The 26,944-nt window shown below is 41.7% G+C and overlaps 1 protein-coding gene across 1 annotated transcript in view; it reads left to right on the forward strand.

Moving 5' to 3' along the window:
* The first annotated feature begins 14,390 nt into the window (after nt 1-14,390).
* Nucleotides 14,391-26,944, forward strand: part of LOC133119298 (uncharacterized) — a 64,430-nt gene continuing 51,876 nt past the window's right edge. The window contains 25 exon segments of the mRNA XM_061229831.1: nt 14,391-14,429; nt 18,775-18,827; nt 19,051-19,161; nt 19,330-19,440; nt 19,609-19,719; nt 20,164-20,170; nt 20,443-20,495; nt 20,719-20,829; nt 21,277-21,387; nt 21,556-21,666; nt 21,832-21,942; nt 22,108-22,218; nt 22,666-22,776; nt 22,945-23,055; nt 23,221-23,331; nt 23,497-23,607; nt 24,052-24,162; nt 24,331-24,441; nt 24,610-24,720; nt 24,886-24,996; nt 25,165-25,275; nt 25,441-25,551; nt 25,999-26,109; nt 26,278-26,388; nt 26,557-26,667. Coding sequence (XP_061085815.1) covers nt 14,391-14,429; nt 18,775-18,827; nt 19,051-19,161; nt 19,330-19,440; nt 19,609-19,719; nt 20,164-20,170; nt 20,443-20,495; nt 20,719-20,829; nt 21,277-21,387; nt 21,556-21,666; nt 21,832-21,942; nt 22,108-22,218; nt 22,666-22,776; nt 22,945-23,055; nt 23,221-23,331; nt 23,497-23,607; nt 24,052-24,162; nt 24,331-24,441; nt 24,610-24,720; nt 24,886-24,996; nt 25,165-25,275; nt 25,441-25,551; nt 25,999-26,109; nt 26,278-26,388; nt 26,557-26,667 — 2,483 coding nt within the window.

The raw sequence follows: 26,944 nt of genomic DNA on the forward strand, positions 1-26,944 counted from the left end.
CAAACAACATCTAAAAAGGCCTTTACAGTTCTGGAACAACATCCTATGGACAGATGAGACAAAGATCAACTTGTACCAGAATGATGGGAAGAGAAGAGTATGGAGAAGGAAAGGAACTGCTCATGATCCAAAACATACCGCCTCATCAGTGAAGCATGGTGGTGGTAGTGTCATGGCGTGGGCATGTATGGCTGCCAATGGAACTGGTTCCCTTGTATTTATTGATGATGTGACTGCTGACAAAAGCAGCAGGATGAATTCTGAAGTGTTTCGGGCAATATTATCTGCTCATATTCAGCCAAATGCTTCTGAACTCATTGGACGGTGCTTCACAGTGCAGATGGACAATGACCCGAAGCATACTGCGAAAGCAACCTAATACTTTTTTTAAGGCAAAGAAGTGGAATGTTATGCAATGGCCAAGTCAGTCACCTGACTTGAATCCGATTGAACATGCATTTCACTTGCTGAAGACAAAACTGAAGGGAAAATGCCCCAAGAACAAGCAGCAACTGAAGACCGTTGCAGTAGAGGCCTGGCAGAGCATCACCAGGGATGAAACCCAGCGTCTGGTGATGTCTATGCGTTCCAGACTTCAGGCTGTAATTGACTGCAAAGGATTTGCAACCAAGTATTAAAAAGTGAAAGTTTGATTTATGATTGTTAGTTTGTCCCATTACTTTTGGTCCCTTAAAAAGTGGGAGGCACATATAGAAACTGTTGTAATTCCTACACTGTTCGCCTGATTTGGATGTAAATACCCTCAAATTAAAGCTGAAAGTCTGCAGTTAAAGCACATCTTGTTTGTTTCATTTCAAATCCATTGTGGAGGTGTATAGAGCCAAAAAGATGAGAATTGTGTTGATGTCCCAATATTTATGGACCTGACTGTATAGTCATAGATTATGTGATAAATCATGGTCTGTCCCTGAGGGAAGCAGGTTCGAGGGTTCAACCAAACTTGCCTAGATCCACTTTCAATAGTGAGGATTTTCAGGCAAACAAACAGGTACTATACAGTATTTACAGCATTCTGACTGAAGGCATTCAATTTATGTGTATATTACAGTAGTACTGTGATTTCAGAAGTCTCCAGAAAAAGCAGATGTATCAGTACACATTTGTCTTTGACTCACTACAGGACCCAGTGGTTACCTCACACAGGGGGAAGGGGTAGAATATTTACACCTCAACGGGAGGATGCAATAGTTGGGATGGTCATTACCAACAACAGCATCAGGCTAAGAGAAATATGCAACAACATAATCGCAGACAACAACATATTTCCAGACATTGACAGTGTTAGCACAACAACACACTACCTGCAGAGTGGCAGACCGGGGTGGTGGTCCCCATTTTCAAGAAGAGGGACCGGAGGGTGTGCTCCAATTATCGGGGTATCACACTCTTCAGCTTCCCCGGGAAAGCTTACTCTAGGGTGCTGGAAAGGAGGCTCCGACCAATGGTCGAACCTCGGATTCAGGAGGAGCAATGTGGCTTCCGTCCTGGTCGTGGAACAGTGGACCAGCTCTACCTTGGCGGGGTTGCTGGCGGGGTCATGGCAGTTTGCCCATCCAGTCCACATGTGCTTTGTGGACTTGGAGAAGGCTTTCGACCGTATCCCCCGGGGAACCCTGTGGGGGGTACTGCGGGAGTATGGGGTACCGGGGCCGTTGTTACGAGCCATCCGGTCCCTGTATAACCAAAGTGAGAGCTGTGTCTGCATCCTCGGCACAAAGTCAAGCACGTTTCCAGTGGGTGTTGGACTCCGCCAAGGTTGCCCCTTGTCACCGGTCCTGTTTGTGATTCATGGACAGGATCTGAAGGCGCAGCGGAGGTGAGGAGAGTGTCTGGTTTGGTGACCTCAGAATTGTGTCTCTGCTTTTTGCGGATGACGTGGTTCTGCTGGCTTCATCGGACCGTGACCTTCAGCACGCACTGGAGCAGTTTGCAGCGTGTCAAGGAACTCAGGTACCAATATGAAGTTCATGAAGGTATATGTGAAGGTTTATGACCACATGACCAGATGTCACTTCTAGGTGCAGTGGCTGCTGGGTGTATGGACATAACAGTGGAATACATCCAGGGCTTGATAAGGCACGCAAAGAGATGTTTTCCTCTGTGTACGGCAAGAAAAAACATTCGGAGTGATGTTGATGAAAAATGCCAAATGCAGAGGACAGGATCGATGGGCCAGGCCAACAGTAGACTTCTGATACTGATAAGCAGACAATATATGTGCAAATTACTGTATATAGTGAAAATATTGCTATTTGGTATGTATTTGTTATAGATTGTAACCCCCTGAAGAATACTGTTACTTTTGTGATTTGTTTATTTATCCTATTGTTTTACATTACACAGTAAAAAAATATATTCTGGGTTTCCGATACAGTAAAACATTCATTCATTTACAGTTTACTGTAAATTTACCACATTCAGTCATGACATCTATTGTGAGAGGCAAACCAACAGATCAGAAGTTTCTTTAGCTGCTTGGCTTGAAATATTTGTAGATGCAAAAATAGAGGAAAGGGCAACACATATGTATTTATCAGTGCTCCAAGTTGTTTGTTTTGTAGTTCATTGTACATTGAGTGATAAAGTAGTCTTATGGGAGAAAGCATATGCTATAGTTAAGGCAGCATGAGTCATTTTTGGGTGAAATATGTGTTTTGGTGGTTGAAGTGCATTTTGCACCAAAGGTTAACTGATGTGCTCAGGTGTGTGTTTCAAAAGCACACTCTGAAGAGTTTTGAAAAAGTGAACATGGTATTGAGTGTAAGAGTGTAAGTGTAAAAACGATTGTAAAAAACTAATAAAATCATATTGTTTATAGTCATGGTGTGTTTATATACTCTAGATGATTAAAACATGAGTATAACATTAAGAGTGATTCTGGTGAAAGATGGTAAAAGGATTTTGAGGTAATAATTCTGTCTTCTGTACCTGCATCTTTATATAAAAGTTCACTGCATTTTACTAGTTTTTGCAGTTGATTTCATTCATTTTCACAAGAGTTCCAGTGTGGAAAGTTGTGTGGGTGAATGCAGCTCAAAGTTATTTATTTCCTTTCATTACTGTGAACAGTAATGTATTGAGTTTCCTTATTTACTGTGTCATTGTTTGAACCTGTTCCTGTAAAATCTTTATGTGATTATACCTAAATTATAAAAACATTGAACATCTTGCTGTTATTTAATACTGCGGACTGCTGTGCTACAGTAGTACTTACAGTGGTGTGAAAAAGTGTTTTCCCCCTTCCTGATTTCTTATTTATTTGCATGTTTGTCACACTTAAATGTTTCAGATCATCAAACAAATTTAAATATTAGTCAAAGACAACACAAGTAAACACAAAATGCAGTTTTTAAATGAAGGTTTTTATTATTAAGGGAGAAAGAAAATCCAAACCTACATGGCCCTGTGTGAAAAAGTGATTGCCCCCTAAACCTAATAACTGGTTGAGCCACCCTTAGCAGCAACAACTGCAATCAAGCATTTGCGATAACTTGCAATGAGTCTCTTACAGCGCTGTGGAGGAATTTTGGCCTACTCATCTTTACAGAATTGTTGTAATTCAGCCACATTGGAGGGTTTTCGAGCATGAACCGCCTTTTTAAGGTCATGCCACAGCATCTCAATAGGATTCAGGTCAGGACTTTGACTAGGTCACTCCAAAGTCTTCACTGCAGAACCCAAGTTCGTTTCAGCTTGAGGTCACGAACAGATGGCCGGACATTCTCCTTCAGGATTTTTTGGTAGACAGCAGAATTCATGGTTCCATTTATCACAGCAAGTCTTCCAGGTCCTGAAGCAGCAAAACAGCCCCAGACCATCACACTACCACCACCATATTTTACTGTTGGTATGATGTTCTTTTTCTGAAATGCGGTGTTACTTTTACGCCAGATGTAATGGGACACACACCTTCCAAAAAGTTCAACTTTTGTCTCGTCAGACCACAGAGTATTTTCCCAAAAGTCTTGGGGAACATCAAGATGTTTTCTGGCAAAATTGAGACGAGCCTTAATGTTCTTTTTGCTCAGCAGTGGTTTTCGTCTTGGAACTCTGCCATGCAGGCCATTTTTGCCCAGTCCCTTTCCTATGGTGGAGTCATGAACACTGACCTTAACTGAGGCAAGTGAGGCCTGCAGTTCTTTGGATGTTGTTGTGGGGTCTTTTGTGACCTCTTGGATGAGTCGTCGTTGCGCTCTTGGGGTAATTTTGGTCGGCCGGCCACTCCTGGGAAGGTTCACCACTGTTCCATGTTTTCGCCATTTGTGGATAATGGCTCTCACTGTGGTTCGTCCCAAAGCCTTAGAAATGGCTTTATAACCTTTTCCAGACTGATAGATCTCAATTACTTTCTTTTTCATTTGTTCCTGAATTTCTTTAGATCTCAGCATGATGTCTACCTTTTGAGGATCATTTGGTCTACTTCACTTTGTCAGGCAGGTCCTATTTAAGTGATTTCTTGATTGAGAACAGGTGTGGCAGTAATCAGGCCTGGGTGTGGCTAGCGGTTTGATAAACCACAGTTAAGTTATGTTTTAACAGGGGGGGCAATCACTTTTTCACACAGGGCCATGTAGGTTTGGATTTTTTTTCTCCCTTTTCTCCCTTCATTTAAAAACTGCATTTTGTGTTTACTTGTGTTGACCACTATCAGATCTGTGGGTCCTGTTGGGAAACTTGAAACAGAAAGTGGATGCATTCCGCTATTGCAAGTGACTGAACTCGAGGTTGAGATTCATGGCAGAAGTTGAAGGTTCTGAAGAATTCACTGAACAGATCAAGCAAATAAGTGATCATGCTGGCTCTTTAACATGATTGGATAGTACTGTTCTTTTGCAGTATGTGGTCACAGTGTAACACCAATCAGAGGAAAGGCACTGATGGACTGTATCACCGCATAGATGTGATGGGACAGAGGGCATACAGCAGGTGCGCAATATTAGGGACATAAACTTGGGCTTTAATAAGGCCAAATTAAAGTTTACACAAAACACACAACATGAAATCTGAAATAAACCTTGCTCCATTTTGGAGTCCATTTCACTTTCAGTTCCCTGCCTAAGCCTGGATCACTTAGCGATTTGCCTGGGCAGGTTTCTTCAAGCAACACACAAAAACACAACAAGTGTACCAAGAGCACAGGTAAGTACCAAAGCATACATTTAATGTTTTCACAGCTATCTTATTTCTTCATTCACCTTGATAGTGGCTTTCACAAAGTTTCACAAAGGTCCAGGCCATATCTTTGGTCATGCAGGGTCAGTTCAACAACCTGTTCCTCCACCAAAACGGGTCAAGTTCAAATCTGGCCATGAAAGCCCTACCCCAGCATTTCCCCCACAGCTACTTCACATCTGGGTGTGGAGTGGCAGGCTTTAGACAGGAAGCCTGATGGGTATTAGCCCCAGGTGTGCATCCTTACAGGTGAATTCCACATTTGAAATCTTTCATGGCTCCATCTGTTGGAGTCATTTGGTACCACATATCTCCCTTTAACACCTGCCATACAGGTATCCATAAGACATGATAACATGCCATACAGTAACAACTTACCAGCATCTATAAGGAATGCCAAGATACCATACAGTAACAACTTACCAGCATCCATAAGACATGATAACATGCCATACAGTAACAACTTACCAGCATCCATAAGACTAACATGCTAACATGCCATAGAGCAAGCCAAATGATCTACACACTGATGGCAAGGTCCATGAGGTAGACAGGAAAACATGCCAGATTACATTCTTCCATTGTAACAGACTTTAAAGGCCCACGATGTAATGCTAATGGCTTACAATGAGCAAAAAGTCAAAGCTATGGTATACTCGTAGAGAATTATTCCCCTAAAAAAATAAAGGAAAAATAAATACGTAAAAGTACCGTCACTAGTTTTGTGTTCATCTTCGTCTCCCGTATTTCATTCTTATTCTGGTTACCTGTTACTAAGACGCCAGTGCAAGACGTTAAATACTATGAGTACCATGATCCCCGGAGGTACTTAGTTGCCATCCATAAAAAACAACTTAATGAGCTGTGGAAATTACATAGTGGGTCTTTATCGTCAAGTCAAAGTTATTATCCCAAAATGGGGAAATTTATTTGCCTCAACACTCCAATACAAAATGAAACCAAAAGTATTAACATACAGAACACAAAGAGGACATACATTCTGCTCCAGCACACAATACAAACTAATATAATACACCATACCTGGGAAATAAGAAAGCATTTCTGGACTATGACTAATGTTGCTCTGTGTGAGAGCTCATTACACAGATGGACCCCGGCTGGGATAAAGGAGACTGCAGAGCGTTTAGTCCTTTTCCTGTGCTGCAGGAGCCCCCTCTGTCCCTATGGCTGTGCCTGCTCAGCTGGCTGCAGTCAACAACAATCTGTGTGACCTTATTTTCCATGAGTTTAACATCCAGCTCCTCAACATCAACATCCAGATCTGCTCTAGGCCAACAACCCGACTAGCCAGTCGCACTACTCGCTCCGGTTTGGTCTGGTCTTGTGCTCTCATGTTTCAAAACAAACATGTGAGATGCTTTGGATAACTAATTCATAAAATGGTTCCATTATAGTTTTCTCTATGTTAAGTCTCAGTGTCCTTAAAAAGTGACAAACGCTGTTGACATTAGCTGTATTTTGACTGTGCAGATTACACCATAGGGTTGAGCTGACCCTGACCTGTTGGGATCTCCTTAAAAGCAAATCAACACTCCACAGAATAAGGTTGCTGTTCACTTGCAGCTCAGTCAGTTTCTTGGCCAATTTATGAGATTGGATTGTGCGGAAAGCACAAGTACAATTTTATCCAGAATACAATATGCACCAGGGAAATAGCCACTACACAGCATGCAGAGCATTCTCCAAAGACTCACTGAGCTATCTCAGTGTTGATAGTAGTTTCTAAGCGTCACGCCACATATGGTCACATGTCACAAGCATGTAGGCTGCGGTCACACACGCATGGGTGCCAGAGCTTTTGGGGTCCTCTCAGGAGTGCACTGGGGACGGCCCTGAGCTGCACCTCATCCTCCCTGTAGCTCTCCATCGCTCTGCTCCCTCATGGCCATGCTCACTGGGAACGTGGAGACTGGGACAAGGCCGCAGGCCTAGGAGTACATACAGAAACACAGAGACATACACTTCCCTTCACTATCTTAAGCCGCTGGGCAGCTGTACACTGCAGAACACTGTCTGAAGTCCTATAATCACTGCAGGTCTCCTCCTGAATCTACAGGAACTGAGGCAGAGCAATGAGAGACTGGGCAGCTGTTCACTATGCAACTAAAACACACATGAAACCTGTTTTTTACCAATCAAACATTGCCTGAATGATCTGTAAAACACTTTACTTTACAGCCCTATCTACTGCAATTAAGACATGAGAATACCTGTGGAGTTGTGAGAATTACTGTTGGAAAAACAATGGATTGCAGTTTCTTTAAACGGCCACTAGATGGTGGAGGAAGTTCTGGGGCCTCATTTAGAACCAAAAAGGGCTTAAAATGTGCTTATGCCACTTTTCATGGTAAATGGTTGGCATTTATATCGCGCCTTATATCCAAAGCGCTGTACAATTGATGCTTCTCATTCACCCGTTCATACACACACTCACACACCAACGGCAATTGGCTGCCTTGCAAGGCCCCGACCAGCTCGTCAGGAGCAAACGGGGGTTAGGTGTCTTGCTCAGGGACACTTCGACACAGCCCGGGCGGAGGATCGAACCGGCAACCCTCCGACTGCCAGACGACTGCTCTTACTGCGTAAGAGCTCAGGCAGTAAGAGCAGTTTTTTATGAAAATAAAAAACCTTGACGAGGAAATGCATGTGCGTACATTTACGGAAACCTTGACCCATGCGTACGCGCATTTTGGAGGCAGAGGGAAATAGCGACTCTGCAGGAAAATGTGTTCAAATGAGAATTTCACTCAATTATTTGAAATCCATACCATCCATTGTTTTGTTACCAATAAAGCACATAACCAAAAATAAAAGAAAGAGATTTATCTTTTTTCAATTAATTGGGGCATTAATTAGTCCACACTGATTGATTCAAAGCAATTCCACTCATTGTGAAAGGGTTATAAAAGGTCTGGGTGATGCCCGTGCGCAATGATGCGCAATAGCTGCTTTAGCACTGTTGGATGGCTTTGCCAATGGCAGGCTTCGGATGGAGAGGGTGTTCAGGATTTTCACGCCCATGATGATAACTGGCTTATGAGCCCATTTCCATTCCCAAGAGCAATTCTCTTTGAATTGTGCGCTGAACTGGGTCCAACATTAGAGCGACCAACCTCCAGAAACCGGCCAATTCCAGTCCACTTACAGATTTTGTCCACTCTTCGGTTTCTGGCAACCAGCACGTTCCAGAGGGAATTGGGGGGAATCTGTGATGCAAATGTGATTGTGATGAACATAGTTGCTGGATGGCCTGGCTCAGCCCATCATTCATTTATACTGAGACACAGTAGGGTAGAGCACAGACTTGAGGCTGGAGATGTGCCTGATGGTTGGCTACTTGGTAAGATAAAGCTTCCAGGAGTCTGTGTTTTACTGACCGATTAACCAACTTAACATTCCTGCAGGCGACAGCGGCTATCCACTGCAGCGCTGGCTCCTCACCCCGTTCCCAAACCCACAGAGCGCAGAGAGAGACACGACAACAATGTCCCCCGTGGAGCACACCGCCGTGGCCACGCCTGGATGCAACAGGCTTTCAAATCACCCGGCAAAAAGTCTGTGCTGTTCTGCACAACATGGCACAGAGGAATGGACTCCCCCACCCCCCCTTCAATTTGCCTGATGACCCTCGCCCACCAGACTGTCAGCCAAATGCTGTGCTCTGCAACTGCCTGTGGAAATAACGGATAGGCTGCCATGCCTGCCATAACATTTTTAGTTCCTTGAGAGTGGAGCTAATTTCAGACAGTCCTGTTATTGAGGCTTCCCTGACAACTTCCCTGACAACTGCTGCCATGCGCTCATCCAAGGGAGAGAGGTCTGGCGTCCCCAGTGGCACTTACACTCTGCCTACGCAGAGCAATGCGCTTTTTGGCGTTAACTTTGAGGTGGGACCACTTCTCCTGCACCTCCGACATGATTGGGCTCTCTGAGCTGGCAGCATTGACAGCAGCTACAACATGCTGCCACTCAGCTCATTTCATTTTGTTTGCGATGCCAGCGCTATGGCTACCAAAGAAAACATTTTTTCTTGCCTCAATCTCCCCCAAAAGCATTGCAAAGAAATTTCTCTTCTTAGGTCTGCAATCTGCACTCCATTCACAGACATAACCTACATAGGGATTATCCAGGACATTTCTATGCTTATCAATATTAATTCAGGGCATTTCTTCAACCATTTATGGGTAATTGTGGGAGTGAACTAGGCAGTGTGTTAGGCTCGTACAGACAAGTCAAAGTTTTTTGGGGATTTATAAAAGGAAATTACACACTGGCAGGCGTAGGCAAGGTTTTATAAATCAGAATATTTTTTGTGGTACGTACACTTCCTCATTTGTATGTAGGCTAACATTTAGTGTGGATTCTTCGCAGAGTTTTATAAATGAGGCCGCTGGTCTGATTGGAGTTTCCTTGCTTAAACCATAATCTAATGTTTGGGCTGTTACAGAGACAATGAACATAGCAATGCATTTAGAATAATCATTTCTTTTTTTTTTCTTTTTTTTTTTCATTTTAATGTTTTTATTGTGCAATAAAGTCCAATACAGAGTCACAAAATAATCACAGAAAAGAACCAAACAAACAAAATAAAACAAACCAGCAAAGTACCAGAGAGAGGAAATAAGGAAATAATCAATAATAATAAAGATAATGATAACACTGTGTGTTAATATGCGTGCGCGCGTGCGTGTGTTATAATCATTTCTGAGAGCTGGCCTTCTAATAGCTTGTCACACATGGCTTACAGCAGCTTTCTCAGGTCTGACCGTCACAGACATCAGAATGAAGGTTGGCTTTTTATGTAATGAGTATCATAAAATAGTCATATGGGAATCATAAATGGTTCAATATTTTCACTTATGAGCGAGAACATGGACTGATTCTGAATGGACCCTCTATGTTGTGTAAAAGTATAGATTCAGTGTGGGCTTCTTAACATCAGTAGACAAAACTAGTATCATTCATTTGTCCACTGAATCATAAATGACTTTCTCTTTGACTCTGACCAGTGAGATCTGATTCCACAAGTGTAACTCTGTACATTGTAACATCAATCAAACAATGGGCACTGGTACCCAGTCTTATAGTTACTGGCCAAATATGTATCCTTTGGTTACAGCTCACTGATTCATTTCACTATTTCATTTTACCTGGCTGTATTTTAAACACCTTTTTGATAAAACATTGTCTATAATAATGTTGATGAATTTATCAAGTTGGAAATTCAGTTGATTATCCATTGAGTACACATTTAACAAATAAACTGTTTGTAATCAATTCAATTTTAATGTATTAATTCTGGCGATGACCTGCCCAGCGTCAATACAAGGACAAGTGACTGAAAGAGAAAGAGAATGAGTCTTGTCACCTTTGGCAGGGTTTGGAGGCAATCACTTCATGCAAAGCGAGATCAGGTGTGTTGTTGACAGTGACGAGGCCTTGCCAGACCAGCTGAACTTGTTCTACGCCCGTTCTGATGCCAAGAACAGCCCCCGCCCATATCACTGCCTGATCCCAAGGAGTGTGACTTTCTCCAATTTCAGTTCAGAGACCTTGGACAAGAGCAACACCCCCTCCCCCACTACACCCCAAACCCCCCTGACTTCACACTCACCCCCTACTACACCCCAAACCCCCCTAACTTCACACTCACCCTCTGCTACACCCCAAACCCCCCTGACTTCACACTCACCCCCTACTACACCCCAAACCCCCCTAACTTCACACTCACCCTCTGCTACACCCCAAACCCCCCTAATTTCACACTCACCCTCTACTACACCCCAAACCCCCCTAACTTCACACTCACCCTCTGCTACACCCCAAACCCCCCTAACTTCACACTCACCCACTACTACACCCCAAACCCCCCTAACTTCACACTCACCCTCTACTACACCCCAAACCCCCCTAACTTCACACTCACCAAACTCCTGGGGCCGTATGTATCAAACTTCTAGTGACCAGGTGCATTTGTAGAATTTCTATACTCCTCTTTACGATTGTCAGTATAGATAACTTTCGGCTCAGAAAAGGATAAAAAAAAAACACATGGACTCTGGAGGTAACTGTGGTGTTGGTGGAAGAGGTTGAAACAAAAAAAGTTTTAAGTAAAGGAAAATTTAGCCCCACACTTAGGAGTAGATATAAAAACGAGGCATTGAGGCAGATCGCAAATAATTTAAACGTCTGCTTCACCTCTGCAATTCAAAAGCATAAACACTTTCGTCAAATGTCGAGTTAAAAGCATTTATGCATACAAATGTACAGGACGATGCAAGCAACAACTCAGCCCATACATGTTTGTCCGGTGCGTGTAGATCAAACAACAAGAGCCATGTTCAGAGCAGGAATACAGTTAGGTGTGTCTGTTTTCGTGATGATATGAGGAAGTCGTAAGAGAAAAAGCAGGAGGCATTGCGTTTACTGTACTCCTTTTGTCTGTCATTGTATTTCAAACACAATTTTGAGAAAGAAGATGAGAAAGAAGACGGAGTTAAAGAAGGAATGAAATTGAAAAAAAGAACGGTGTAAGTATTTCGGTGTAATATGCTATTTTCAAATGTCCCATTAGTATTTTAATATTATAATTAGGACAGGCGAGGCTACATTTTGACAGTGACGCGACTGATTTGACAGGCCGAACATTTTTTTGATAAAACATTGTCTATAATAATGTTGATGAATTTATCAAGTTGGAAATTCAGTTGATTATCCATTGAGTACACATTTAACAAATAAACTGTTTGTAATCAATTCAATTTTAATGTATTAATTCTGGCGATGACCTGCCCAGCGTCAATACAAGGACAAGTGACTGAAAGAGAAAGAGAATGAGTCTTGTCACCTTTGGCAGGGTTTGGAGGCAATCACTTCATGCAAAGCGAGATCAGGTGTGTTGTTGACAGTGACGAGGCCTTGCCAGACCAGCTGAACTTGTTCTACGCCCGTTCTGATGCCAAGAACAGCACCCCTCCCTGCCCCGCCCATATCACTGCCTGATCCCGAGGAGTGTGACTTTCTCCAATTTCAGTTCAGAGACCTTGGACAAGAGCAACACCCCCTCCCCCACTACACCCCAAACCCCCCTAACTTCACACTCACCCCCTACTACACCCCAAACCCCCCTAACTTCACACTCACCCTCTGCTACACCCCAAACCCCCCTGACTTCACACTCACCCCCTACTACACCCCAAACCCCCCTAACTTCACACTCACCCTCTGCTACACCCCAAACCCCCCTAATTTCACACTCACCCTCTACTACACCCCAAACCCCCCTAACTTCACACTCACCCTCTGCTACACCCCAAACCCCCCTAACTTCACACTCACCCACTACTACACCCCAAACCCCCCTAACTTCACACTCACCCTCTGCTACACCCCAAACCCCCCTAACTTCACACTCACCCACTACTACACCCCAAACCCCCCTAACTTCACACTCACCAAACTCCTGGGGCCGTATGTATCAAACTTCTAGTGACCAGGTGCATTTGTAGACTTTCTATACTCCTCTTTACGATTGTCAGTATAGATAACTTTCGGCTCAGAAAAGGATTTAAAAAAAAACACATGGACTCTGGAGGTAACTGTGGTGTTGGTGGAAGAGGTTGAAACAAAAAAAGTTTTAAGTAAAGGAAAATTTAGCCCCACACTTAGGAGTAGATATAAAAACGAGGCATTGAGGCAGATCGCAAATAATTTAAACGTCTGCTTCACCTCTGCAATTCAAAAGCATAAACACTTTCGTCAAATGTCGAGTTAAAAGCATTTATGCATACAAATGTACAGGACGATGCAAGCAACAACTCAGCCCATACAGGTTTGTCCGGTGCGTGTAGATCAAACAACAAGAGCCCATGTTCAGAGCAGGAATACAGTTAGGTGTGTCTGTTTTCGTGATGATATGAGGAAGTCGTAAGAGAAAAAGCAGGAGGCATTGCGTTTACTGTACTCCTTTTGTCTGTCATTGTATTTCAAACACAATTTTGAGAAAGAAGATGAGAAAGAAGACGGAGTTAAAGAAGGAATGAAATTGAATAAAAGAACGGTGTAAGTATTTCGGTGTAATATGCTATTTTCAAATGTCCCATTAGTATTTTAATATTATAATTAGGACAGGCGAGGCTACATTTTGACAGTGACGCGACTGATTTGACAGGCCGAACATTTCAAGTGTTTACGGGCCAGTGTGCAGTTGAAAAACTTGAAACATCCAAAGTAAAGTTCGTTTCGTCAAATGTTTTATTATAGTTTTATATGAAACGTGCTATCATAAACGTGCAATTTCTCAATAGAATGTTTATGTTTGTTTGTTTATGTTTATTTATTTAGCACAAATTTTAGTACAAATCTGTGCAAGGTGGGAGCGAAGCCCTAACAGGCTTGTACAGAGCTCCACACCTAACCAACACTTACTACTTACTAAGATGATATAAGAAAGAAGAAACCGACAACATAGAGTGATGATTAAACATAAGATGATATAAGGAAGAAGAAACAGACAACAAAGAATGATGATTAAACATAAAATGAAATAAGAAAGAAGAAACAGACAACATAGGATGATGATTAAACATAAAATGATAATGAATGTAAGTTAGCTTTGCTTTAAACGAAAGGATGTGACATGTTGATGTTATGAGGCCATTGTCAATCGAAACATGTCAATCAACAAGCATTGGTGGTGGTATTGGAAGGATTTGTAAATCCTTGCTTAGCCAGATTCTCATTGTATACACATCGCATTGAACCCTGCTTTAATACGGTTAGCGAAATAATCGCTGCAATGCACTTCTTACGCAAACGTGGTCATGTTGGGAGAATACATTATGCATGGATGCAGAAGGAAAACTAATGGACTAGTCAAATCAGCTGCTATTGTCTTAATGCTAGCTAGCTAGTTTCCTTCTTGACCAATGAGCAGTCAGTCCTATATTTAGCTGGCTTGGCAACCTTAGCTAATTATATTTTAACAAGTGATCTATTCTAATTAGTTAATGTCTTAATGAGTATTGAATCCAGGGATTTAATAAACAATCTTTTCGTAATAAGTTTTCTATGTTTTTTGCCGCCCCATGTTTTTACTTTTAGGATATTACTTGAGTTTTCTTGAGTTTATTTGCATAGTCTATGCATTTACTTTGTGAGCTCGCCTGAGCTACATGACGGACAGCTCCGACTTCGCCGAGCTAGGGGATGAGGTTTTCGATTTTGACAAATAAATATAACCTTACAGGTTTTATTCGGAATTTACTGAGGAATAATTGCGTGAGCCGGAGAGACAAGCAGGGAAGGAACACGGACAACCGGATACGGAGATTACATCACTTCCAGTAATAAAACCCTGCAGGGTGAACCCTTGCTACACCCTGCAGTACTTACCAACTTATTCTGCAGAAGTAACTTATCTAAATCTGTGGTTTTAAACGGGACAGTCCTGAAGCACACATCAAAATATCAAAGATCTGGAAAGATTGTGGATGGAGGAAGGGTCTAAGATCCCTCCTCATGTGTTCTTCAGTCTTATAAGACATTACAGAAAAAGACCCCATTAATCTTGCAAGGGGAGGGTGTCTAACATCCTGAATACAGTAATTGTGATGCCTAATTTTACTCAATAAATGTATGATCTGAGAAAAGTGTAATTTTGGTTGAGTCCATTGAATCATTAATAAAATACATTCTGCATGTCAGACAGTCAATGTATAGCTGAGCACTGGCATTATTTTCATTATAAAGAAACACTTCAACATTATCAATGGTCCTACATTACTGAGGTGGGATAGGCTCCAGCCCCCCCCATGACCCTGACCAGAAGTTGAGTGTATTAGATTATGGATGGATGGATGTGGAGTATAGGTTTATGGACCATTTAAATTCCAGACTGCTTCCTGTCAAAATTGCTATATTGTGTATGTGCTTGTCTGTTTGTATTAGTGTGTCTATATGTGTGTTCAGTGTGTTCTCATTTTGTGTGTTTACAGGTTGGCTGATTTGGGTCAGAACCCACATGTGGTCTAGTCTGGTCTGACGTGTTCCAGTCTCCTGAGATGGGGGGCACTGTTTCTAAAATGAGTCTCTCAGAGGAGCCAGAGAGCAAAGGTGGAACCCTCAGCACTGACAGAAAGAGGTATAAATCAGATATTTGATGTTATATGAGGTAGAGCTGCTGTCTCCATGTTTTGTTTTGTAAGCAGTTAGTGGGCTCCATGATAAATATGTACAAAAAATAATAGTTATTGACAAACTTTTTCCAACGTGTATTGTGTTTTATTTTTATTATTATTATTTTTTTAGGCCTTTTTCAGCTTTATTGGACAGTATATAGTATAGAGAGACAGGAAGAATGGGAGCAAGAGAGAGGGGAAGACATGCGACAAATGTCGGACGGTCGGATTCGAACCGCCGACGTCGCGGCTCGTAATGAGCAGGCGGGCAGTGCTCTACAGGCTGCGCCACCGAGACACCCCGTGTATTGTGTTTTATTAATGATTCCTCCAGGCAGAACCTTTCAGAATCCTTGATAACCTTGAGTTTGCCGTATGGACCCCAGACCACAGGTTTTAAGTCTGGAGACTGAGATGGCCATTGCAGAACATGGATGCTGTTTTTACTTAACCATTTCTGTGTGGATTTGTATGTATGTTTGGAGTCTTTGTCCCGCTGGGAAATCTACATACGGCCAAGTCTCAGCCACCAGATTTTCTGATTTCCTGGTACTTTGTTGAATTAATTGTGCCATTGATGGTAAATAGTGTTTGAGTTTGTTGGTATGGAGATGCCATCCTATGCAGTGGAGGCTGGTGGTGATACTGGATGGGGGGCTAAAAACTAAAAGTCTTAAAGCTATCAATAGCTCACACTCCAGCATTGCATTTGAATATATGCCATTTCATTAATACTTTTATTCAAAGCACCTTACAATACCATGAGCTCATATCATTTTCAGGATGGCTGGCACCAGTGGGAATTCAATCCATAACTTTGTCTGTCATCTCAGTTTGCACAGGCACAAATGTTGCCTTTGATAATTCATCAGCCAGTTATTTTCCAAAAGCAGTGAACATAACTACAGTCAAGCAGCTCATTTTAACTTGTCTCTGACGGGTAACTTAGCCAGTTAGCCAATCAATTGTTTAAACGCACTATCTAAACAAAGAGGTGAATCAACTGGGCAACCAGGTGGAGAAACTTGCCCTGGTGTAATGATGTGGGCATTTCATCCTAGCCATCGCAAAGCTTGTGTCCTCCATGGAATTTAATACAACCCACAATTCAGACAGTCTTGTCTTTAGTTCATCATGTCTCTGTATGGAGTTACGATTAGCTACCTCCATCAAGCTGACACACTATGGTAGCTTTACCCAGCATTGACAGCTTGATGCTATTTCCAATATCAGTTTCCAAATCATGCTTCCAAATGTTCTCCAATAAATGTTTCAAATCTGTAATGCCTGGCTGAGTCCATGCCGTGTCTACTCCTAAAAGCAATCATGAGAAGCAGAAAAGCTTCTTCTTAGCTACGCTCGCTCTTAGTTTATTCAAACCATCCATCCATTATCTTAACCCACTTATCGTGAACAGGGTTGCAGGGGAGCTGGAGCCTATCCCAGCATACATTGGGCAAAAGGCAGGAAAACACCCTGGACAGGTCGCCAGTCCATTGCAGGGCACACACACCATTCACTCACACACTCATATCTTTGGGCAATTTTGACTCTCCAATCAGCCTAACCTGCATGTCTTTGGACTGTGGGAGGAAACCAGAGTACCCGGAGGAAACCCACGCAGACACGGGGAGAACATGCAAACTCCACACAGAGAGGCCCCAGCTGAAACCCAGGACCTCCTTGCTGTGTGGCGGCAGTGCTACCCACTGCACCATCTGTGCCGTCACACACCTGACACTGTAATATGCTAACCGGGGGCTAAGAACAAGTATCCCTGGAGATAAAATATTGGTCATATGCTGTTTTTCATATGACCATTAGATGGTGTTATTGTTATTGGTTTCATCAAAATTCTAACTAAACTGCTTCAATTACAGTTTTTTGCAATCACTTTGACACTAATTTCAGAACCTTGAGGTCATTTTTCAAAACTGTAGACACAAAAACGGATAATCAAAATGCACATCATTTTTCAAAACTCCAAACACTTTTATCAATTGCTTGGATACAATATTCATGAACCAAAAATAATTTGCTCGCTGAACCAGATCACTTGTTCTCAATGTCACTGCTTAACATTCAACGTATTGCCATTTCAAAATGAAATGTACACATTACATTTGAAAATACAGTTTTTTCATTCATTACAACGCATCTAACAACCAACGTATCCAACTACTCAAAATAAGTGCAACATTACTCGTAAAGCATAGTTTTATGGAAATGGATTACTTATAACAACATCCATATGCGTCGGTTTCCTCCCACAGCCCAAAGACATGCAGGTTAGGCTGATTGGAGAGTCTAAATTTCCCATAGGTATGAGTGTGTGAGTGAATGGTGTGTGTGCCCTGCGATGGACTGGCGACCTGTCCAGGGTGTATTCCTGCCTTTCGCCCAATGTATGCTGGGATAGGCTCCGGCCCCCCCGCGACCCTATTCAGGATAAGCGGGTTAGGATAATGAATGAATGAATGAATGAATGAATGAATGAACATATGTAGATCATGAATGTTCTAGGATAAATAGATTAATTGACACCAATTATTTGGAACAGGATCAATTTTACCACCATTATGATTGAATGTATGATGGGGCGGCCCATAGCGTAGTGGTTAAGGTAAATGACTGGGACACGTAAGGTTGGTGGTTCTGATCGTGGTGTAGCCACAATAAGATCCCTTGAGCAAGACCCTTAACCCTGCATTTCTCCAGGGGAGGATTGTCCCCTGCTTAGTCTAATCAACTGTACGTTGCTCTGGATAAGAGCGTCTGCCAAATGCCAGTAATGTAATGAAACCCCCAGTTTGTAAATTTAAGCTGGTGGTCAATTTTTCACAGTGGTAGGAGTACTGGAGTAGTATGATGTGTGTCCATCTGCTAAAAATTAACTTTTTCAAACCTCTTCATATTACTCTTTATCCCAGCATGCAGCTTGGAAGTTCATTTCATTAAAAAAATGCATAAAAACTACCAAACCACTGCAAACATGTCTCAAAGCGTCAATCATAGAACAATGATCTAAAAAACATTAACAACCAGTGACATTACAGTAGATGCCCTATTTTTTGTCAAATTGGACTGTAGAAATGTATAGTTTTTGGTGGTTCAGCCTGATTTTTTGAAAAAGCAATGAAAAAAATAATTCAGTTTGGTCCACTTTAATGGTCCATAAAATAAGTGAACTAAGTTTGCTATAAATAGCAAACTAATTAAGCTGGTTCAAATTGTCACTATTGTTTTATCATATTTAAATGTCACTGGAACATTTCAGGTGTATGTGAGGTGTATTATGTCATATTCAGATGTGCTGTGAGTTTGAGCTGCAGTGAGAGGATGAGTTTAACTGGAAGCTCTGTCTTTGTTTTGTTCTCAGGGTCCAGGTAAAAAGAGCAGGGTCATCTGTACCCAGCTGTCGGTCTACGAAGAGTGATGATTCAATGGATTGTCGACTCAACTTCAGAGGAGAGTTCACTGCTGATCAAAGGTAATTAAGCTGGTTCAAATTGTCACTATTTTATCATATTTAAATGTCACTGGAACATTTCAGGTGTAGGTGAGGTGTATTATGTCATATTCAGATGTGCTGAGAGTTAGAACTGCAGTGAGAGGAAGAGTGTAACTGGAAGCTCTGTCTTTGTTTTGTTCTCAGGGTCCAGGTAAAAAGAGCAGGGTCATCTGTACCCAGCTGTCGGTCTATGAAGAGTGATGATTCAATGGATCGTCCAGTCAACTTCAGAGGAGAATTCACTGGTGATCAAAGGTAATTAAGCTGGTTCAAATTGTCACTATTGTTTTATCATATTTAAATGTCACTGGAACATTTCAGGTGTATGTGAGGTGTATTATGTCATATTCAGATGTTCTGTGAGTTAGAGCTGCAGTCAGAGGATGAGTTTAACTGGAAGCTCTGTCTTTGTTTTGTTCTCAGGGTCCAGGTAAAAAGAGCAGGGTCATCTGTACCCAGCTGTCGGTCTATGAAGAGTGATGATTCAATGGATCGTCCAGTCAACTTCAGAGGAGAGTTCACTGGTGATCAAAGGTAATTAAGCTGGTTCAAATTGTCACTATTGTTTTATCATATTTAAATGTCACTGGAACATTTCAGGTGGATGTGAGGTGTATTAGGTCATATTCAGATGTGCTGTGAGTTTGAGCTGCAGTGAGAGGATGAGTTTAACTGGAAGCTCTGTCTTTGTTTTGTTCTCAGGGTCCAGGTAAAAAGAGCAGGGTCATCTGTACCCAGCTGTCGGTCTACGAAGAGTGATGATTCAATGGATTGTCGACTCAACTTCAGAGGAGAGTTCACTGGTGATCAAAGGTAATTAAGCTGGTTCAAATTGTCACTATTTTATCATATTTAAATGTCACTGGAACATTTCAGGTGTAGGTGAGGTGTATTATGTCATATTCAGATGTGCTGAGAGTTAGAACTGCAGTGAGAGGAAGAGTGTAACTGGAAGCTCTGTCTTTGTTTTGTTCTCAGGGTCCAGGTAAAAAGAGCAGGGTCACCTGTACCCAGCTGTCGGTCTACGAAGACTGATGATTCAATGGATCGTCCAGTCAACTTCAGAGGAGAATTCACTGGTGATCAAAGGTAATTAAGCTGGTTCAAATTGTCACTATTGTTTTATCATATTTAAATGTCACTGGAACATTTCAGGTGTATGTGAGGTGTATTATGTCATATTCAGATGTTCTGTGAGTTAGAGCTGCAGTCAGAGGATGAGTTTAACTGGAAGCTCTGTCTTTGTTTTGTTCTCAGGGTCCAGGTAAAAAGAGCAGGGTCATCTGTACCCAGCTGTCGGTCTATGAAGAGTGATGATTCAATGGATCGTCCAGTCAAATTCAGAGGAGAGTTCACTGGTGATCAAAGGTAATTAAGCTGGTTCAAATTGTCACTATTGTTTTATCATATTTAAATGTCACTGGAACATTTCAGGTGGATGTGAGGTGTATTAGGTCATATTCAGATGTGCTGTGAGTTTGAGCTGCAGTGAGAGGATGAGTTTAACTGGAAGCTCTGTCTTTGTTTTGTTCTCAGGGTCCAGGTAAAAAGAGCAGGGTCATCTGTACCCAGCTGTCGGTCTACGAAGAGTGATGATTCAATGGATTGTCGACTCAACTTCAGAGGAGAGTTCACTGGTGATCAAAGGTAATTAAGCTGGTTCAAATTGTCACTATTTTATCATATTTAAATGTCACTGGAACATTTCAGGTGTAGGTGAGGTGTATTATGTCATATTCAGATGTGCTGAGAGTTAGAACTGCAGTGAGAGGAAGAGTGTAACTGGAAGCTCTGTCTTTGTTTTGTTCTCAGGGTCCAGGTAAAAAGAGCAGGGTCACCTGTACCCAGCTGTCGGTCTATGAAGAGTGATGATTCAATGGATCGTCCAGTCAACTTCAGAGGAGAATTCACTGGTGATCAAAGGTAATTAAGCTGGTTCAAATTGTCACTATTGTTTTATCATATTTAAATGTCACTGGAACATTTCAGGTGTATGTGAGGTGTATTAGGTCATATTCAGATGTTCTGTGAGTTAGAGCTGCAGTCAGAGGATGAGTTTAACTGGAAGCTCTGTCTTTGTTTTGTTCTCAGGGTCCAGGTAAAAAGAGCAGGGTCATCTGTACCCAGCTGTTGGTCTATGAAGAGTGATGATTCAATGGATCGTCCAGTCAAATTCAGAGGAGAGTTCACTGGTGATCAAAGGTAATTAAGCTGGTTCAAATTGTCACTATTGTTTTATCATATTTAAATGTCACTGGAACATTTCAGGTGGATGTGAGGTGTATTAGGTCATATTCAGATGTGCTGTGAGTTTGAGCTGCAGTGAGAGGATGAGTTTAACTGGAAGCTCTGTCTTTGTTTTGTTCTCAGGGTCCAGGTAAAAAGAGCAGGGTCATCTGTACCCAGCTGTCGGTCTATGAAGAGTGATGATTCAATGGATTGTCGACTCAACTTCAGAGGAGAATTCACTGGTGATCAAAGGTAATTAAGCTGGTTCAAATTGTCACTATTGTTTTATCATATTTAAATGTCACTGGAACATTTCAGGTGTATGCGAGGTGTATTATGTCATATTCAGATGTGCTGAGAGTTAGAACTGCAGTGAGAGGATGAGTTTAACTGGAAGCTCTGTCTTTGTTTTGTTCTCAGGGTCCAGGTAAAAAGAGCAGGCTCATCTGTACCCAGCTGTCGGTCTATGAAGAGTGATGATTCAATGGATCGTCGACTCAACTTCAGAGGAGAATTCACTGGTGATCAAAGGTAATTAAGCTGGTTCAAATATTCACTATTTTATCATATTTAAATGTCACTGGAACATTTCAGGTGTATGCGAGGTGTATTATGTCATATTCAGATGTGCTGAGAGTTAGAACTGCAGTGAGAGGATGAGTTTAACTGGAAGCTCTGTCTTTGTTTTGTTCTCAGGGTCCAGGTAAAAAGAGCAGGGTCATCTGTACCCAGCTGTCGGTCTATGAAGAGTGATGATTCAATGGATCGTCGACTCAACTTCAGAGGAGAATTCACTGGTGATCAAAGGTAATTAAGCTGGTTCAAATATTCACTATTTTATCATATTTAAATGTCACTGGAACATTTCAGGTGTATGCGAGGTGTATTATGTCATATTCAGATGTGCTGAGAGTTAGAACTGCAGTGAGAGGATGAGTTTAACTGGAAGCTCTGTCTTTGTTTTGTTCTCAGGGCCCAGGTAAAAAGAGCAGGGTCACCTGTACCCAGCTGTCTGTCTATGAAGAGTGATGATTCAATGGATCGTCGACTCAACTTCAGAGGAGAGTTCACTGGTGATCAAAGGTAATTAAGCTGGTTCAAATTGTCACTATTGTCTTATCATATTTAAATGTCACTGGAACATTTCAGGTGTATGTGAGGTGTATTATGTCATATTCAGATGTGCTGTGAGTTAGAACTGCAGTTAGAGGATGAGTTTAACTGGAAGCTCTGTCTTTGTTTTGCTCTCAGGGTCCAGGTAAAAAGAGCAGGGTCACCTGTACCCAGCTGTTGGTCTACGAGGAGTGATGATTCAATGGATCGTCCAGTCAACTTCAGAGGAGAGTTCACTGGTGATCAAAGGTAATTAAGCTGGTTCAAATTGTCACTATTGTTTTATCATATTTAAATGTCACTGGAACATTTCAGGTGTATGTGAGGTGTATTATGTCATATTCAGATGTGCTGTGAGTTAGAACTGCAGTCAGAGGATGAGTTTAACTGGAAGCTCTGTCTTTGTTTTGTTCTCAGGGTCCAGGTAAAAAGAGCAGGGTCATCTGTACCCAGCTGTCGGTCTATGAAGAGTGATGATTCAATGGATCGTCGACTCAACTTCAGAGGAGAGTTCACTGGTGATCAAAGGTAATTAAGCTGGTTCAAATTGTCACTATTGTTTTATCATATTTAAATGTCACTGGAACATTTCAGGTGTATGTGAGGTGTATTAGGTCATATTCAGATGTGCTGTGAGTTTGAGCTGCAGTGAGAGGATGAGTTTAACTGGAAGCTCTGTCTTTGTTTTGTTCTCAGGGTGCAGGTAAAAAGAGCAGGGTCATCTGTACCCAGCTGTCGGTCTATGAAGAGTGATGATTCAATGGATCGTCGACTCAACTTCAGAGGAGAGTTCACTGGTGATCAAAGGTAATTAAGCTGGTTCAAATTGTCACTATTTTATCATATTTAAATGTCACTGGAATATTTCAGGTGTATGTGAGGTGTATTAGGTCATATTCAGATGTGCTGTGAGTTTGAGCTGCAGTGAGAGGATGAGTTTAGCTGGAAGCTCTGTCTTTGTTTTGTTCTCAGGGTGCAGGTAAAAAGAGCAGGGTCACCTGTACCCAGCTGTCTGTCTATGAAGAGTGATGATTCAATGGATCGTCGAATAAACTTCAGAGGAGAGTTCACTGGTGATCAAAGGTAATTAAGCTGGTTCAAATTGTCACTATTTTATCATATTTAAATGTCACTGGAACATTTCAGGTTTATGTGAGGTGTATTATGTCATATTCAGATGTGCTGTGAGTTTGAGCTGCAGTGAGAGGATGAGTTTAGCTGGAAGCTCTGTCTTTGTTTTGTTCTCAGGGTGCAGGTAAAAAGAGCAGGGTCATCTGTACCCAGCTGTCGGTCTATGAAGAGTGATGATTCAATGGATCGTCGACTCAACTTCAGAGGAGAGTTCACTGGTGATCAAAGGTAATTAACCTGGTTCAAATTGTCACTATTTTATCATATTTAAATGTCACTGGAACATTTCAGGTGTATGAGAGGTGGATTAGGTCATATTCAGATGTGCTGTGAGTTAGAACTGCAGTCAGAGGATGAGTTTAACTGGAAGCTCTGTCTTTGTTTTTTTCTCAGGGTCCAGGTAAAAAGAGCAGGGTCACCTGTACCCAGCTGTTGGTCTACGAGGAGTGATGATTCAATGGATCGTCGAATCAACTTCAGAGGAGAGTTCACTGGTGATCAAAGGTAATTAAGCTGGTTCAAATTGTCACTATTGTTTTATCATATTTAAATGTCACTGGAACATTTCAGGTGTATGTGAGGTGTATTATGTCATATTCAGATGTGGTGTGAGTTAGAACTGCAGTCAGAGGATGAGTTTAACTGGAAGCTCTGTCTTTGTTTTGTTCTCAGGGTCCAGGTAAAAAGAGCAGGGTCATCTGTACCCAGCTGTCGGTCTATGAAGAGTGATGATTCAATGGATCGTCCAGTCAAATTCAGAGGAGAGTTCACTGGTGATCAAAGGTAATTAAGCTGGTTCAAATTGTCACTATTGTTTTATCATATTTAAATGTCACTGGAACATTTCAGGTGTATGTGAGGTGTATTATGTCATATTCAGATGTGCTGTGAGTTAGAACTGCAGTCAGAGGATGAGTTTAACTGGAAGCTCTTTCTTTGTTTTGTTCTCAGGGTCCAGGTAAAAAGAGCAGGGTCATCTGTACCCAGCTGTCGGTCTATGAAGAGTGATGATTCAATGGATCGTCGACTCAACTTCAGAGGAGAGTTCACTGGTGATCAAAGGTAATTAAGCTGGTTCAAATTGTCACTATTGTTTTATCATATTTAAATGTCACTGGAACATTTCAGGTGTATGAGAGGTGTATTATGTCATATTCAGATGTGCTGTGAGTTTGAGCTGCAGTGAGAGGATGAGTTTAACTGGAAGCTCTGTCTTTGTTTTGTTCTCAGGGTCCAGGTAAAAAGAGCAGGGTCATCTGTACCCAGCTGTCGGTCTATGAAGAGTGATGATTCAATGGATCGTCCAGTCAAATTCAGAGGAGAGTTCACTGGTGATCAAAGGTAATTAAGCTGGTTCAAATATTCACTATTTTATCATATTTAAATGTCACTGGAACATTTCAGGTGTATGTGAGGTGTATTAGGTCATATTCAGATGTGCTGTGAGTTTGAGCTGCAGTGAGAGGATGAGTTTAACTGTAAGCTCTTTCTTTGTTTTGTTCTCAGGGTGCAGGTAAAAAGAGCAGGGTCATCTGTACCCAGCTGTCGGTCTATGAAGTTTGATGATTCAATGGATCGTCGACTCAACTTCAGAGGAGAGTTCACTGGTGATCAAAGGTAATTAAGCTGGTTCAAATTGTCACTATTGTTTTATCATATTTAAATGTCACTGGAACATTTCAGGTGTATGTGAGGTGTATTATGTCATATTCAGATGTGCTGTGAGTTAGAGCTGCAGTGAGAGGATGAGTTTAACTGGGAGCTCTGTCTTTGTTTTGTTCTCAGGGTCCAGGTAAAAAGAGCAGGGTCATCTGTACCCAGCTGTCGGTCTATGAAGAGTGATGATTCAATGGATCGTCCAGTCAAATTCAGAGGAGAGTTCACTGGTGATCAAAGGTAATTAAGCTGGTTCAAATTGTCACTATTTTATCATATTTAAATGTCACTGGAACATTTCAGGTGTATGTGAGGTGTATTATGTCATATTCAGATGTGCTGTGAGTTAGAACTGCAGTCAGAGGATGAGTTTAAATGGAAGCTCTTTCTTTGTTTTGTTCTCAGGGTCCAGGTAAAAAGAGCAGGCTCATCTGTACCCAGCTGTCGGTCTATGAAGAGTGATGATTCAATGGATCGTCGACTCAACTTCAGAGGAGAGTTCACTGGTGATCAAAGGTAATTAAGCTGGTTCAAATTGTCACTATTGTTTTATCATATTTAAATGTCACTGGAACATTTCAGGTGTATGAGAGGTGTATTAGGTCATATTCAGATGTGCTGTGAGTTAGAACTGCAGTCAGAGGATGAGTTTAACTGGAAGCTCTGTCTTTGTTTTGTTCTCAGGGTCCAGGTAAAAAGAGCAGGGTCACCTGTACCCAGCTGTTGGTCTACGAGGAGTGATGATTCAATGGATCGTCGAATCAACTTCAGAGGAGAGTTCACTGGTGATCAAAGGTAATTAAGCTGGTTCAAATTGTCACTATTGTTTTATCATATTTAAATGTCACTGGAACATTTCAGGTGTATGTGAGGTGTATTAGGTCATATTCAGATGTGCTGTGAGTTTGAGCTGCAGTGAGAGGATGAGTTTAACTGTAAGCTCTTTCTTTGTTTTGTTCTCAGGGTCCAGGTAAAAAGAGCAGGGTCATCTGTACCCAGCTGTCGGTCTATGAAGTTTGATGATTCAATTGATCGTCGACTCAACTTCAGAGGAGAGTTCACTGGTGATCAAAGGTAATTCAGCTGGTTCAAATTGTCACTATTTTTTTATCATATTTAAATGTCACTGGATCATTTCAGGTGTATGTGAGGTGTATTATGTCATATTCAGATGTGCTGTGAGTTTGAGCTGCAGTGAGAGGATGAGTTTAACTGGAAGCTCTGTCTTTGTTTTGTTCTCAGGGTGCAGGTAAAAAGAGCAGGGTCATCTGTACCCAGCTGTCGGTCTATGAAGAGTGATGATTCAATGGATCGTCGACTCAACTTCAGAGGAGAGTTCACTGGTGATCAAAGGTAATTAAGCTGGTTCAAATTGTCACTATTGTTTTATCATATTTAAATGTCACTGGAACATTTCAGGTGTATGAGAGGTGTATTAGGTCATATTCAGATGTGCTGTGAGTTTGAGCTGCAGTGAGAGGATGAGTTTAACTGGAAGCTCTTTCTTTATTTTGTTCTCAGGGTGCAAGTAAAAAGAGCAGGGTCATCTGTACCCAGCTGTCGGTCTATGAAGTGTGATGATTCAATGGATCGTCGACTCAACTTCAGAGGAGAGTTCACTGGTGATCAAAGGTAATTTAGCTGGTTCAAATTGTCACTATTGTTTTATCATATTTAAATGTCACTGGAACATTTCAGGTGTATGTGAGGTGTATTATGTCATATTCAGATGTGCTGTGAGTTAGAGCTGCAGTGAGAGGATGAGTTTAACTGGAAGCTCCGTCTTTGTTTTGTTCTCAGGGTCCAGGTAAAAAGAGCAGGGTCATCTGTACCCAGCTGTCGGTCTATGAAGAGTGATGATTCAATGGATCGTCCAGTCAAATTCAGAGGAGAGTTCACTGGTGATCAA

Source organism: Conger conger, chromosome 19 (genome assembly GCF_963514075.1).
Source record: "Conger conger chromosome 19, fConCon1.1, whole genome shotgun sequence".
Classification (NCBI taxonomy): Eukaryota; Metazoa; Chordata; class Actinopteri; order Anguilliformes; family Congridae; genus Conger; species Conger conger.